This window comes from Pomacea canaliculata, linkage group LG9 (assembly GCF_003073045.1).
Source record: "Pomacea canaliculata isolate SZHN2017 linkage group LG9, ASM307304v1, whole genome shotgun sequence".
Taxonomy (NCBI): domain Eukaryota; kingdom Metazoa; phylum Mollusca; class Gastropoda; order Architaenioglossa; family Ampullariidae; genus Pomacea; species Pomacea canaliculata.
In genome coordinates, this window is record NC_037598.1 from 2783262 (window position 1) to 2799203 (window position 15942).

The 15942-nt window shown below is 46.9% G+C and overlaps 2 protein-coding genes across 2 annotated transcripts; one reads left to right on the forward strand and one right to left on the reverse strand.

The window, feature by feature from the left end:
- Window positions 1–2082: 2082 nt before the first annotated feature.
- Window positions 2083–10623, forward strand: LOC112572081 (laccase-2-like). Its single transcript, XM_025251605.1, has 9 exons — window positions 2083–3678; window positions 5942–6184; window positions 6483–6841; window positions 7071–7293; window positions 7689–7886; window positions 8399–8571; window positions 8858–9084; window positions 9421–9747; window positions 10493–10623. The coding sequence occupies exons 1-9, from the start codon at window positions 3454–3456 to the stop codon at window positions 10531–10533; spliced, it is 2016 nt and encodes a 671-aa protein (XP_025107390.1). The 5' UTR covers window positions 2083–3453; the 3' UTR covers window positions 10534–10623.
- Window positions 10624–11365: 742 nt separating this feature from the next.
- On the reverse strand, window positions 11366–15064 carry LOC112571621 (protein shisa-4-like). Its single transcript, XM_025250759.1, has 5 exons — window positions 15059–15064; window positions 14719–14855; window positions 14194–14287; window positions 13383–13546; window positions 11366–12479 (listed from the first exon to the last, which is right to left on the reverse strand). Exons 2-5 carry the CDS (start codon window positions 14852–14854, stop codon window positions 12292–12294), a joined length of 582 nt encoding a protein of 193 aa, XP_025106544.1. The 5' UTR covers window position 14855; window positions 15059–15064; the 3' UTR covers window positions 11366–12291.
- Window positions 15065–15942: the final 878 nt, after the last annotated feature.

The following is a 15942-nucleotide window of genomic DNA, read 5'->3' on the forward strand; positions in this document are numbered from 1 at the left end:
GGCTTCTGGCTTGATCATGAATGCCCTGATGGCTCGCTGACGATGTTTTTCAATGAACTCATAGAACGAGGCTATCGACAGAACAGCTTCCGGTTTAGTGAATGACGACAGCGGCTGTCAGCAGAGTCTGCGAGAGAAACAACAATAAAGAAACACACAAAAGGCGGTTTATACTGTTGAGAGGAAGGACGCCACTGTTCAAATGTCTGATGCTTCGGTGTAAGTGTGTTTACACTTCTGCGGGCAGGTGGACGAACAGGTGGATGGACAGGTGGATGGACAGAGCGAGACAAGTGGTGAGCGGCGCCCACACATAGTTTCAGTCCATCGAGAGCCAAGTCTTGCTCACGGCACTTTGATGAGGAGTGGATAAATAAATACTCATCTCATTGTTGACTCACTTATTTACATCTCACTCTCCTCTGTCCTGTACATCTTTCAGTTCGCGACTAAGGCTGAGAAAATTGTCTTTTCACATACGAAGATATGGCCAAAGAAAACAGTCACGTATTACAGTCACGTATTACAATAAAGTATTAAAGTCACGTATTACAGTCACGTATTACAGTCACGTATTGCAGTCACGTATTGTAGTCACGTATTACACTCACGTATTGCAGTCACGTATTACAGTCACGTATTACAGTCACGTATTGCAGACACGTATTGCAGTCACGTATTACAGTCACGTATTGCAGTCACGTATTACAGTCACGCCGAGGAAGTCTATCAACTGCTCGCTGAGACTAACAGCGGAGAACTTGCCCAGAGGCCGAGCGTTGTTCTCGGGGTACAGTCAGCCATCCACCCACATACCTCCGTGGTCTGATGTTGGGGTACATTCACAAGTGTTGCGGGCCCTTGTCATGAGCTCAGTTAAGTCCCTTTACAATCTTTCTCTCCCCTCTCACTCCCTCTGCTTTCAAGCTGCAGTAGATTAATTGCCCCGCGATATGCCAAGCCCCAAATGGTAATAAAGTCACGTGACGCCTTCCTTCCCTCCTCGCCGGCTCAGCAAGGAGAGCGATGTTTGTCATGTCTGTCAACGAGTGTACTGACAGTAGGACACTATGTCTACACGGTAAACTGTCATGTTTGACACATCCAGCAATAACTTCCATCGCCTGAAGTCTTTAGAAAAATTTACACAAACAACGTTTGGCGACTTTTCCTTGGACAAAGCCAAAAGTCGAGGCTCGTCAAGCTGGTGGAGACTACAGCGCAAGAACGAGTTCCCCGTCGCCATGTCACGCTGTCACGCTGTCACGTCGTCACGCTGTCACCAAATGGCAGGCCGTGTGCCACTAAGGTCGCAGATGTGATGACTTTGACCAAGAGACCTGAGGCCGCAGCTAGGTCTCCACGGTGGGTGTGGTAGTGGGTGTGGTAGTGGGTGTGGGTGTGGGTGTGGGTAGCAGTAGTGTGGGTCAGCTGTTTGTGATGTGATTTGCGGTAATTACTCTCTGCTCGTGCTGTGAATGCTGTGCCACAGTCTGCGAGTGTCAGTGTCCGACTGACATCACGTTACGGGGTGAGATGGCAAGTGAGTGTTTGTTAGTCGTTCGACAGACAACTTCTGGTTATGATCAAGGAGAAGGTAGGTTACTCTCGACTGTTTCCTTGTTTTACTCTGTCATTCCACTCAATGTTTATGTCAAATCAAGCTCGTAATTCTTACAAGGAGCAATTCAGATTTCTGTTTCGCATTATGCTTAATTAAAAATAAACATTATGCTTAATTAAAAATAAACATTGTTTCACCAAATCGATAAGGAATCGAAAATGTTTTGAGTTTGTTTGTTTGTTTTTTTTTTTTGTTTTTTTTTTGTTTTTTGTTTTTTGTTTTTTTGTTTTTTTTTTTGTGTTTTTTTTTTTTGTTTTTTTTTTTGTTTTTGGTTGGTTCTCCTTTTCGGAAGGAAAGATAAGGAGGGCAGCACCCCACCAGCCTCACGTACTCGTGCTGCAATCAAAGGGACATAACTTTTAAGGCCGCATGTCTGTATTTATTGTAGTTGCGTCCCTCTGTCAGACACCTGTGTCGTCCATGACAACTGTAGGCAGCAAGTTTGTATGTTGTGTGGATGCTGGAGGCAAGGGCCTATACATACTGATGCAGCTCTGGTCTCTCTGTTCAGGATATTATTTTACAGGATCCTGTCTTTCATAACACGAAGTGTGGCTGTAGCAACCACTTCCCTCGCCACGTCCGCTCCCCATCCCCAGAGGCCGCCTGCCACGAACTGAGCTGTCTGGACCTCAGTCCTAATATCTGGAGTCTGTAACAAGGAAAGAGGAAGCAAAAGAGGTGTTTGGCAGCCAACCCTGCAAAACAGATGCCACATGCAGAGAAAGAATAGAATGCCCGAGACGAGAGCTGAACCCAGGACCGTTGCGCCACCGAGCCGCCGCGGAGTCTGTAACATGTAACACACCCATAATACCTGGAGTCTGTAACACAGTAATATACCCAGAATGCCTGCAAACAGTGTAAACATTCTCTCCACTTCCTGCTTCAAAGTGCAGTTACCTCCCTCGCATCCTGGTAGTCTTTCTTGTGGTAAGAAAGTCCTTGGTACACATCGTCTGTCAAATTAAAATATTTTTACGATCGCTGAGGTGTGGTGGCCCCTCTGTCATATTATGAACTCTCACCTGTAGTGAGGTGTGGCGAGCCGTCAAGCACATGATTATGACCCTGACCTGCTGTAGTTTAGTGGAGTCTCTCGCTGGAATGTTTTTGTCTTCGTCGTCAGCCTTTTATTTTGTTGTCAGTTTTGAAACACTTAGGTGTCGTATTTCCGTCCTGAATAAAACACTCAAGAATCGTGTGTCAGGCCCAGTGGCAATAAAATGATCTCATGTCGAGGCGGACGTGTAGCAGGACACGTTATCTCACCCAACTACCAGCTGAAAACAGTTTTCCCCGCACACACCTACACAGGTGAGGCTGAAAGGAGCGATTACACAATCTGCCGCAAGGGACTACAGCACTGACAGGACAGGAAGGTAGGACAAGACAGACTTACTTCTTACCCCATAGCTTGCGATCCTGCCACGGTGGTAAAATGAAAGGATTAAGAAAATAGAACCGGTCTTTGGAAAACCCGGGGAGAGTGTGTTTGTCAATTTGCTCAAACTACTCCAGGATATTCCTACAGTCCTGTTGGTGCGCGTGTATTGTCAGGCAGGACGGCAAACCCACCGTCTTGCCCACAGTGATAGTGCTTATCTCACCTTGTACTGATGGCCTCAGATTCCACTTAGCGGTGATTTGAGACTTGAATCTTTTAAAGCCACCCCCCCCTTCCCCTTTATCAGCTTCAGCCAATAACTCCACAGGCGCACCGACAGCTGGGAGGACGGCGATAACAGATGACACTCTTCCTCCTTTCGTCCGCCTTGTATTTGCGGGTGGCACGAGAGTACAGCCACCCAGTCTAGGAGCCAGACAGGATGGCGGGTGCTGGCGTCTGCCGACTGATCTTCAGTCTCAGTACTCTAGCCTTGACCTGGGGCTGGAGGTGTTCAGTGGAGCAGGACGTGTGTGACGTGTGGCTGACCATCGAGCACCGCGCCACCATGATGGACACCTCCACCCTGGTCATCATCAAGGACGGACTGCTCTTCCCTTTCGACGCCGTCAACTTCACCATCGACAATTCTATACCGAAGGAAAAAGTATTAATCTATGCCACTGTGTTGTCTGTCCGCTTGACTGTCTGTCTGTCTGCCTGTCTGGCTGTCTGTCTGGCTGCCTGTCTGTCTGTAGTGACTGTCTTACTTCTTGATTGTGAGACTGTCTTCCTGTCTGTTGGCTGGTGACTGTCTGCGTGACTGCTTGACTGCTTGTTGTCGGTCTGTCTGCGTGTCAGTCTACATCCGTGTTTGTCTTCTGTCCGAGAGTGCTCTAATGTTTATTTGACATTCTAAAGAGTGAAAGGAGGAGTCGAGAAAGGAAAGAAAGGTTCTCGGAAGAGTTTTAAACATAAGATGAGATGGAAGTCGCAAAGCATAGTTTAAAATGAAAATGCAGGCCTTAAACATAGTTTTCAAAAGACATCCTCGTTCGTACACTGTCTTGTGCCAGGGTCGCGACTGTCGACTCATTGAAACGAAAGCAAAGAAGGGTTAGCGAGGTTGCCGTCAGAGGTCAGAGGTGAACTCAAGCCAATACAATTAATGTCGCTTAAATGGCTTTTCACAGCGGGTTGTGACAACAAGATGTCATCCCACCACAGCAACAAGTAAAGTCCGTGGCTAAGTGTGACGAAAGGTGTTTACTGTCAGTCACCCTGCATCCTGTCCTGATGACATCCTGTCAGTGGCTCTCACAGTTGTCTTTCCTGGTGTGAGTGTAGTTTCTTTGTCTTCCTCAGCAAATAGACTGAGTGTATTCTTCTCAGCCAGAAATTAGTAAAAAATAGCTTGACTCCTTCACGATCTCTTTTCGTCCCCTTCGCTCATTTGTTTCACGGCACACCCCTCCCTCCCCTCCCTCCTAAGTATACGGAGTTGCTTCCCCTGCTGCTGGGACTGAGGTTTTATGTCTTTCATACTACAGGTCAAAATCTCCGGATTTCACAAACATTGCTTCCACAAGCACTGATCTTTCAAAACATTTTTGTACACGCCTTCGAATGTTCGTTTAGAGATACAAGGATGTCTGATTTTTTCTTGGACTTTGTGATTAATATGTACTGAGGCTCTTACGGCGAGTACAGCAAAATGTCAAGACACTTGAGTAGAAGGCTGCAATATTGCACAGTATAAACACTTCTATCTCCTCTAAACTTCTGTTTCTGACAGTGGATGTAGGAGTAGCTGTCTGTAGTGGTGTGAAAGATGTGAAAGAGGACATGACAGTCCCGCCAATCAGAAGGAAAAGATGAACAGAGAGCAGGACGAAGGTTTTCCGTTGTGTCGACGCCTACCAGACGGTCGCGTCAATCCATACAATCCACCCAGACCATGTTTTCTTAGTGTGGTTGACAGTGTGGTTGGGTGGAGTTCACAGGGAGGTCACAGCTGTGCCCGGCGTGATTTCACTGATCGATGTCAAGATTTTACCTGCGATATAACGGTCAGGGTTGGCTTTCTTTTCCGCCTCTCGCATGCGCCATAAACTGCCACGTCAACTGTTTTCTTGTTCATAAACTGAAAGCTGTCGGCAAACTGTTAAATTCGCCACCTCCGAGCTCGATAGGCCCCCTCCACCACCCTCCGTTAGTGTTGAAAACAAATAACAATCGTGCATGCCTTCTGTAGACTTTCTAACCTGCAAAGAGACAGATAGAGAGAAAGAGTTTGTCACAGCTTTGACTGGAAAACTGCACCCCCACCATTACACACCACCACCCCACCACCACCACCACCACGGACATTGCCGCATGCAAGTCTGTAGTTATTGTAGGATATCAACAAAAATATTTGCATTTAAGAAATAGATATCAATAAAGTATTTAAAACGTGAATATTACACAAGCTTACAATTAGACACACTAAACCCTGTCTTCTTTCAAAGGTAAGAGTTTGTTGTACAAGTTTGTTATACAATACTGTACAAAGTCCTCTTTGAAGTCTCCGCCGTCAGGTTAGTGGTTCCAACATGAAAAGTGAACCACACAACAATCGTCACGTGACCCTTACCGGTCAAGGACACAAAAGATCAGCAAACATCACCACCACCTTCCCCTAAAGGTGCTTCTAAGAGTCGGTGACACCGCTACATCAACGACAAAGCGACCGCCGGGAGACGCCGGCATCCACCCATGCAAATCAGTCGCCACCCGCCCGCTGCTTCCCAATTTAAGTGTGTGATTGACTGTCAGGGTCACACCCTGCACCTTGTCTCTCACTAGTGTGTGACTGTCTGTGACCCTGCACCTTGTCTCCCACTAGTGTGTGACTGTCTGTGACCCTGCACCTTGTCTGTCCCTGTCAGGTGATTACAGCGGACGGGTACCAGGAGCCCCGGCTGGTGATCGCGGTCAATGGCAGTTTCCCCGCCCCGACCCTGGAGGTCTACGAGCACCAGACCGTGCGTGTGCACGTGCGCAACAACATGGCGTCCGAGACCACGAGCCTGCACTTTCACGGCATGTTCCAGAGGGACACACCCTGGATGGACGGCGTCGGCATGGTAACGCAGTGCCCGATACTGCCCGGCCAGAGCTTCACATATCAGGTATGTACCACGAGCTACATCAGCAGGAAGGCTACAACTGTGACAGTCAAATCAGGTAGCTTGCAGCAGGTGTATGCAGCTTTATTATGTCATACAGGTGTGACATGGTGATGTATCACCTAGTCTCTCTGTCACTGGAGTCAGTCGTGTGGCTCGACAGACGGAGCGTAGTCAGTGGACGGACTGTATCGAGCTCTGTCGTAACTAACCGTCTACAGTCGCTGTTAGAGTTTGTGATGTACAAGTACCACTCACCCTGACTCGCATCTCACTGCCGTCCACCATTTTCTGCCCTCAGTTTACCGCCGAGCCGGCGGGCACCAACTGGTATCACTCACACATGGGGGGACAGATGACGATGGGACTGGCCGGCCCCTTCATCGTGCACCCGAGGCCAGCAAGCGGTCGCTCGTATGACGGCGACGTGGTGCTGATGGTGCAGGACTGGAACCACGAGTGGGAGGCAGCCATGACCTTCCTCAAGATGCAGTACGGGATGTACGTTGGGGGACGGAAGGTGTCGGCCTCCAGAAACCTGTCGGGGGCCAAGTACAGCAACTTCTACTTTCAGTCCGGCCTCATCAACGGCCGCGGGAGGTTCCACGACGCCAGCAACAACACGCACAACGGCGCCCCCCTCGAGATTTTTAATGTCAGGTGAGAAAGACAGTCGGCCCAGCACGCCACCCCGGGTGGGCGAGAAATAACATCGGTAGGGAGCGGTAGCGACACTGTACAGTTGTTAAACATTGGCATGGTGCATAACTGTTTGATACATCGCACGCACACACACATTCATCAACGAGGGTGATTTAAATAGAGACAGAGACAGAAGCACACGTGCAATCATTCCATTGGATGTTTCTCTTGTGTTCGCTACGCTTAGCCCTGGAGGTCGCTACAGGTTCCGTGTCATCCACTCGGGCTCCGTGTACCCGTTCAAGATTTCTGTTGACGGTCACCAGCTGACGGTGGTGGCGTCAGATAGCCACGACATTGAGCACGTGCTGGCTGACGCCGTCATCGTGACCCCGGGCGAGAGATACGACTTCGAGGTCAACGCCACACGTGACGTCGACAACTACTGGATCCGAGCGGAGAGTCTTGAGGTCCGACATCCCTCTCTGCCCTTCAGCCTCCACCTTCCCCTCACTTTCTCTCTCGTAGACGGGTGGATCCGCTATTCACATCGTCTTGCTCTTTCTCTGCATGTAGTACATGTTCACGTGTCTGGCTGCTGTATAAGCTTAGTTGCTGACACGGGGTAAAAACATTTCTTTTTTCACTTTCTCTGTATTTGCCTTTGATCTCTTCGCACCCTCTCCATTCTGTTTCTCCGCTCTACTTCTTCACTCTCTTTCTCCACTGCGAGCCAATGAGTCAGTGTTTTGTTACTCACATCTCTCGAACACGTGATCTAGACTCGGCAAGGTGTGAGTGACACGTGACTCAGGTCACCAGCGCGCGGCGGCGCAACTGAACCGAACTGACTTCCTGCCCACAGGTGGGGGTGCGGCACGTGGCGGAGGCCATCCTGCACTATGAGGGCTCGGCGACAGGACAGGATCCTACCTCCAGCCCACGCCCCTGCTCGGTCCTTTCCCCTTGTGTGGTGGTCAACTGTCCCTTTAAGCTGTACCCCCCTGAGGACCACATCCACTGCATCACCGTGGACCAGCTGCGCGGGGCGGAGCCTATGCCGGTAAACGCAATGACAGTGACGATGACAGTGACGATGATTACAATGACGATGTGAGGTGCTTCTAAAGTTTCCTGATGCACTAATTGCCTTATCTGTATCGTGTACTAGCCTTTGTTCTGTCTTTTGTAATCACACTACACTCCAGAATATACTTACTCGCTGGCATCCTAGACCTTTGTTGACTCACCAGCATCGCCACTCAGCCAACACACCCATACACACTCTCTCTCTCACACACACTACACTCTCTCTCACACACACACATACACTCTCTCTCTCTCACACACACACGTACACACACACACTCTCTGACACATACACACTCTCTCTCTCTCTCACACACACGCGTACACACACACATACACACTCTCTCTCTCTCACACACACACACACCTACACACTCTCTCTCACACACACACCCACACACAATGCAGTCTGTCCTGTTCTCGCCGAGGGCGTTTCGTGGCCCGAGTCTCCATGCCTACTTCTGTACTGTCTGTCTCATGTCACAGCCCGAGGTCGGGGAGGGAGCCACTCAGGTCAAAGACTACTTTCTGAACTTTGCGTTTCCGGGCAACACACAGACTCCCGCCTCTGTGAACGGCGTTCAGTTCCTGCTGCCCACTGTGTCCGCGCTGACGCAGCCGACAGACTTCACGTCCCGCTGTCCAGGAGAAGGGTACAGGTGAGCACACAGTGACCTCAGGTCCCCACTCACTAATCACAGCAGCCAGGAAACATCTCGCTCCCCACAGATAGCCCATGATCATCATGTGTCACCTGTGACGACACAGGTATCAAGCTGAAACAATGACACACGTCACCCCCTCCTCCAACAGGTAACAGGTCACTGGTCAAAACAAGAGATAATCCAATCAAGTGAAGTAAATGATGTCATCAGGTGTCACAAAACTCGCGCTGTTCTTGACATTTTTAACTTCTGTACATCACTTTCTCTGTCCTTGCTCCAGATGCCAGGAGGATCGGATCTGTCAGTGTTCCAGCGTCCTTGACCTCGAGCATGGTGAGGTCGTTCAAATGGTTCTCTTAAACCTGGGGAAGGGCAAGGGGTGGGACCACCCGGTCCACATGCACGGTCATTCATTCTGGGTGGTGAAGGTCGGCTTTTCTACCTACAATGACTCCGGCTTTCTTCTCTCTGACAACCAGGACATCGACTGCAGGGGCAGCCACAAAGGTCAGCACTTGCTTGTAGTTGTACATTGATGTTGCAGCCTCCTGTTGTTGCTACATTCTACTCTCGCCATGTTTTATTCCAGGCTCACCATGTGAACGGATGAGAACCTACTTGTACTTCCTATTGTTTACTGTGTGGGTGTGGTGAAGCGTGTTCTGAAGTAAGCACGAGCAGTTATCCAACTATTGTGTGTGCGTGTCTGTAGACCCGTATAAGCAGGTTACGAAGGTAGTAGCTGTCGCAGCAACAGGAGGAGAGTGAGTAAAGGAGGACAACTCCAGCTAGAAGAGTTGTTATGTAACAGAATGCAGACAGAACAAGGGGGATAACTCCAAGGTTTGTCCCATGCTTTCCTCACCAGGGGCGAGTCGTTTTGCAACAACGCCACGTGGGCTGATCCTAACTGGTCCTCGGACAAAGGTGGGGTACCCGGACTACTCTTGTCACGACCCGTTCGCAAGGACACAGTCAACGTACCCACGGGTGGCTATGTCGTCATCCGTATCAAGGCTGACAACCCGGGCTTGTGGGCCATGCACTGTCACGTGCTGCTGCACCTAGGAGACGGCATGATGCTCATGCTCAACGAGTCCTTCTCTCGCCACCCGCCCCCGCCACCCGGCTTCCACACCTGCGGCGACTTTAACAGGAACAGTACAGGTGGTGGGTAGTCTTCTTTCTCTCTCTCGCTGTGTTAACAGAACAAATGCGGAGACAAATATTTATTTATTTGCTCGCCTTGTTATTAAAACAGATACTTTATTTACTTGTGCAGACATCTTGTTTACTTGCAGGTCATCATTGATAGACTTCTTTGCTTTTTCAGATTAAAATAAGGTCGAGTGTTTTCTAGTACCAACATTATTTTTGTTTGCTAGTTACCTGAGTTCCCGGCACCCACAGACTGTGGACTGTTTGCCGGTGACATCACTGACATGTTGTTGACTAGTCCGTGTACATTGTGTTTGTTTATTGTTTGCTAGTACCTACACATTGTGTGCTGATTCCTACAATTCCTTTTCAAGTACCCATAACATTTTGGAGATTACAGACATCCTTTTTATTAACAAGGACTTATGAGTAGTCTACATTACTCTACAACAACCCAACAGCTCTACAAGGGGAGACAACTGGAGAGAACAGGAGTGTATTTGTTGTAGCTTCCCTTGAATTGCCGGCTAGCTCACATCTACAGCTCACATCTACAGCTCACATCGACACCAGCAGAGCTTTGCTCACAGTTAGTCAGTGAACTCTGACTGTGATGAACATGATGCTGAATGGTGTTTGACACTAGAGAGATGAGATGCAGCTTTAGCTGTGTGGGAATATAAAGCGAGGACAGATACAAGTGCGGCTGTCCGGGTACATTGATAATCACAACAATTTGTTTCTCTTCTCCCTGTAGATATACAAGTACGCCAACTTCAACTGGCTGGACCGCGATAGAGGAGCATGGGAAACATGGCAACCACGATGGTCCTTTCATTTGTTTGCTGTCATTCAGAGTAAACCACACTTGGTGTGATGTGAAGTTGACATTATGTGTGTTCTCTGTGTGGCTATGAACGGTGTGTGTGTCTCAGAGAGAGAGAGCAAGACTGTGTCATCAGTGTGACAAACAATGTGACAGACAATGTGACAAACAATGTGACAAGCAATGTGACAAACAATGTGACAAACAATGTGACAAACAATGTGACAAACAATGTGACAAACAATGGACAAACAATGTGTTCATGTGTCTGTGTGTGTGATGGTAAATCGCCTTTAATAATGTTGTTGAAGGTCCTTGTGTACAAAACAATTTAACTAAACCGCTGCTACATGCCGAGGAAGGAATGAGAGAAGGTTTGTGATGTACCCGTGCAAGTAGGAAGCTTGTGACAGACTCTGGTGTGCTGAAGGTGAGGTCAGCCCTCACTGACCCGACCAACAGTCTCCCCACCCCTGGACTACTTTTCTTGGTCAACAAGCACATCGGAAAACACACCACAGTCCGCACTGCTTCGTTGTCAACCACACCGACCTGGTGACTGTGTGTGTAGTTAAATACATCCCCTCATGACTATGTTTCGCCCGTTTTCCCCACAAAACCCTGTATTGTAAGCGAGCACTCGGTGGTCAACCTCCTCCGGCGACACGCCTGCAGGAAGGCAGCAGACGGACCGTGACGGGTTCGATTCTACACTGGCGAAGCGGGTGTTTGTCTGATACAGCGCCTGTCCACATAGTGTATGCATGTGTCCTGTGAGACTCCTTCACACCATAACACAATAAGTGAAAAAGAAAGATTTGTTTACATAAAGTATCATGACAAGACAGGAAGATGACAGGATTATTCAGTGAAACTGTCAATATATTTTATTATGATGACATAGATGACAGGATTTTTCAAACAAGATTATTACACGTGTTGGACAGGATTTTATGATCAGCTGTAGTTACCCTGACAATATTAGACAACATTTCATTATCATCAGACAACAAGACAAAGGATTATTGTTATACAGACAGGATTGTTAGAGGGCTTTATACTCAGCTGGAGCTAAGGTGACAAGAGACTACATGTCTGTCTGATGTCACAAAGTCCAGTTGCAACAAGACAGACAAACAGCATGGCCACTGGATGTAGAAAAGGTCACTAACCCCGTTAGACTGCTCACATCTCGACAAGATACACTTGTTTCTATGATCAAAACACCTTTTGAGACGTGGTGCATGATGACCAGACATTTGCCTTGTGAAATAAAAGAGCAGAAAACATAATTTAACTCGTTTAACGCCTTTTTTCAGTTTGAAACTGTTCAATCCTTTAACAATCTGACAGTTTGTTTCTTAATTAATTAAAATAGTATAGCTGTTGAGGCAAGTGCCACAAGTCTACCTGGTTTCTTGTAGACACGGTGTACCTACACATTCCTGTAGCGGGACAGTCGTGTGGTAAACACATCGATGGACGGAGATGTTCCAGGTAAGGACCACTTGATGCAATCTGAGAATGAACTTCACTGAAACCATTGAAAGCTGATCACAATTCGGTCTTTAGTCTGACAGTGAACAGGTGGTAGCCAGCAGTCAAAATACTGTATAATCACATACAGACAGTGGGTAAGTGGCCTTGTGGATACTTCACCAAAACAAACAAAACAAAAATGGAATCCAAGGCAAGACTCCTCAAAGTGAATAAAAAACCACTCAAGTCGATTATGCAGGTACTGAGCCTGGAGGAGCTCCTTTACCCTCAGAAGGTTGAGGTGCAGGGTTGTAGGGCGGTGGTCCGGTGTAGTGTGCTGAGAACTGCACTCCTCCATATGGTCCTCCATATTGTCCTCCATATGGTCCTGCCTGCTGCTGACTGGGTCCAGGTTGAGACCACTGAGACATTTGAGCAGCTGCACATACCATGACAACAACCAGCTGTACATACGAGCTGTACATACTATGATAACAACCAGCTGTACATACTATGATAACAATCTAAGTAACATGTACATACTATGACAACAACCAGCTGTACATACGAGCTGTACATACTATGATAACAACCAGCTGCACATACCATGACAACAACCAGCTGTACATACGAGCTGTACATACTATGATAACAACCAGCTGTACATACTATGCTAACAACCAGCTGTACATACTATGATAACAACCAGCTGTACATACTATGACAACAACCAGCTGTACATACTATGATAACAACCAGCTGTACATACTATGACAACAACCAGCTGTACATACTATGATAACAACCAGCTGTACATACTATGACAACAACCAGCTGTACATACTATGACAACAACCAGCTGTACATACTATGACAACAACCAGCTGTACATACGAGCTGTATATACTATGATAACAACCAGCTGTACCTACTATGGCAACAACCAGCTGTACATACTATGATAACAATCTAAGTAACCTGTACATACTACCATGACAACAACCAGCTGTACATACTATGACAACAACCAGCTGCAGGGTTATGCTTCATGAATGAGAGTGAGTGTAACGGCAAAGAAATGCAATGAAGTGAGATACGAGGACACAACGCTTTCTTACATCAAAGTAAGTATTGAGTTTACATTTCTTATTTGTTGAGTGTGAGGCGAGTCAAGGAGCTCAGTTCCCACCTTTCAGCTAAAATATGTGTGTGTATATACTGAGTGGTGTACACACGGCACTACGTTGTCTCAACGTCAGACTACGCTGCACTACGTCGTGTGCACTATGAACCAGGTCGTGCCAACTGTCACAAAGGTCAACAGGTAAGTACTATAGTCTACCTGAGCTGACAACTGTCACGTTTCCTGTTGCCGGGGCAGCCGCCGGGTAGATCACTCTTGTGGATGATGTCTGACTTTTGATGCAGCAACAGATGCAGGCGATGATGCTGGCGATGAAGACGATGGCCCCAATGACGCAGCCGACGATGAGGGCAACCGCCGCGCTGTGAGACACGGGACAGTCACGTGACGTGTTATGGAACTGACAGACATGAAGTGACACGCTCACGACACACTGTCAGTTGTCACTAGTCTTACATGTCAGTTGGTAAGCGCAGCTCACAAGTACTTAGATGACACGTGCATCAGTGACATGTCTTTGTACAGTTGTGTATAGTTGAAGTCTGTTGGAACTAACATCCGAGGAAGTCAGTGAACGTGAACTGTTCATGTTGACAGGGAGCTGCTGAAACATCTTGTATTGTTTATGTACGGGAACATCAGTTGTACCATCTCAATATACTTACACGGTAAGTGCTTCATCTAGAGTTGTTTGAAATGTCATTTCAGCTGTCATCGTACTGTCCTCCCACATGTCAGTTCATGATAATGTGTGAACTGTTCTTGTTACACTGGTGTGTGTCATGTATGAGCTGTTTTATGTGTCATATGTACGAGCTGTTCTATGTGTCATATGTATAAACTGTTCTATGTATCATATGTATGAGCTGTTCTTGTTACACTGGTGTGTGTCATATGTATGAGCTGTTCTATGTGTCATATGTACGAGCTGTTCTATGTGTCATATGTATAAACTGTTCTATGTATCATACGTATGGTAGATGTGATGTACCATACACATGTACGTTACCCCGCAAGGTCACAGCATTCGTCGGAGCAACAGCTCCCTGAACAATACTTGTAGTTGTAGCTCCCTGAACAGTATTCACCAGCCGTTACCAATCCTACAACAACAACATCAACAACAACATCAACAACAACATCCACCATTTCCACACGCCTGTGTTTGTATATTCCAGCACAAACCAAAAGAAATACAACATAGACACACACAATCTCACTCTCTCACACTATAGCCTACTGACATACACTATAGCCTACTCACATACACTATACCCTACTCACACTATACACACCCACACATTTCAATCACCATAGAAACCCAAACACATATGCGAGCATGCTGATGTATTTGCTCACTCGCACGCTTTCACTATACATGAATCTGACTATACATGACCCTCACTATACCAACCCTCACTATACCAACCCTCACTATACCAACCCTCACTATACCAACCCTCACTATACCAACCCTCACAGACTACAAGCAGAGTCCAACTATTATCAGTTCTCAACCCCAACATGTCTGTACCTGACCTCAGAGGGCACGAGACACAACAGACCACTGGCCGTGTAGCAAGATAGGACCTCTCCTCAAGATTCGAACTCCCCTCAAGGTGTTGTAAGGACAGAACCGAGCTCTTAGCGAGAACCAATGGTCTGTGCATGCTACAAAATTAAATTTAACAGTAGAGAAACACGTAAAACTTTTAGTTTCAAATAATTACAGCTTGCAAAGAGATATGCATAGTGGGACTATTTTTCTTGTATATCACTGCGCGAGTGGGTGTTTGATCGTCTGCTAAGGAGTAACTACAAGTCAAATTTAAATAAAAATAACATGAAAAAAAAACTAAACACATACAACTCACGCTTTATTTTTGGTTTTGATAAAAAAATACCACGAAAATGTCTGCTAATCCATTCAGCAACACTAGAAAACCCAGCGTCTGCATGCTTTGAGGGGAGTTCCCATCTTGAGGAGAGGTCCTATCTTGCTACAGCCGCACACACAGCTAGACAACGATTGTGCCTACAGGGCATAGGTCACAGGGCACAGGTCACAGGGCATAGGTCACATCCAACAGTTCTGCTCACACACCTGGGTGGTGCTTTCATGCCAGAATGGAAAAAAAGATAAATTTCTACAATTTGTACAAATTGTTTATTTATTTTTTTATAAAAATTAATTGTAAAGATTGGACACATTATTTTAGAGATTATTTATAAAAATTACTTACAAATATTATACAGATTATTTGTAAAGATTTTCCTGTGAGTGTAGAAGATAAAGTGCAGCTCAGTGTCAAACTACAGTTTTGTGCATGAGAGCCAACGCAAGGATGTTTATCTTTCACCGGGGTGCACAAGGCGGGGAGCTTCCTTGCCGACATGACGTCACACAGCAAGACTTCACCTCGTGACCTCTGTATCTCTGCTTCACGACAACCCAGGACTGATGGTGGTTAGACCATTGTGTGAGCACCAAAATACAATCTCAACATTTCATGTCCTGTGAACACCTCGTGAGGACTTACAGACGAGACGAGACGAGAGCCAACACTTACAGCCCCCAGTAACCTCTGTTGACCGATGTCTCCCCTGACAACCGCTTGTGTACAAACGAGTGTAGCCGAGCTTATTAGGAGATAAAGCAAGTAATAGTAGAATATTTTAATTGTAAACTTGTGTTCAAATATCCGCCACTACTTTAACAAAAAAAATGTCAAAACTGAATGGAACAAACTAAAATAAT

Excerpts from the sequence above, each read along its gene's own strand:
- LOC112571621 (XM_025250759.1), bottom strand. The coding sequence starts at position 14,854 with ATGCACAGACCATTGGTTCTCGCTAAGAGCTCGGTTCTGTCCTTACAA. Across the intron at positions 13,547-14,193 it reads GAATGCTGTGACCTTGCGGG|CGCGGCGGTTGCCCTCATCG; the intron begins GTAACGTACATG and ends CGTGTCTCACAG. Across the intron at positions 12,480-13,382 it reads CGTGACAGTTGTCAGCTCAG|CTGCTCAAATGTCTCAGTGG; the intron begins GTAGACTATAGT and ends TGGTATGTGCAG.
- LOC112572081 (XM_025251605.1), top strand. The coding sequence starts at position 3,454 with ATGGCGGGTGCTGGCGTCTGCCGACTGATCTTCAGTCTCAGTACTCTA. Across the intron at positions 3,679-5,941 it reads ATTCTATACCGAAGGAAAAA|GTGATTACAGCGGACGGGTA; the intron begins GTATTAATCTAT and ends TGTCCCTGTCAG. Across the intron at positions 7,887-8,398 it reads GCGGGGCGGAGCCTATGCCG|CCCGAGGTCGGGGAGGGAGC; the intron begins GTAAACGCAATG and ends CTCATGTCACAG.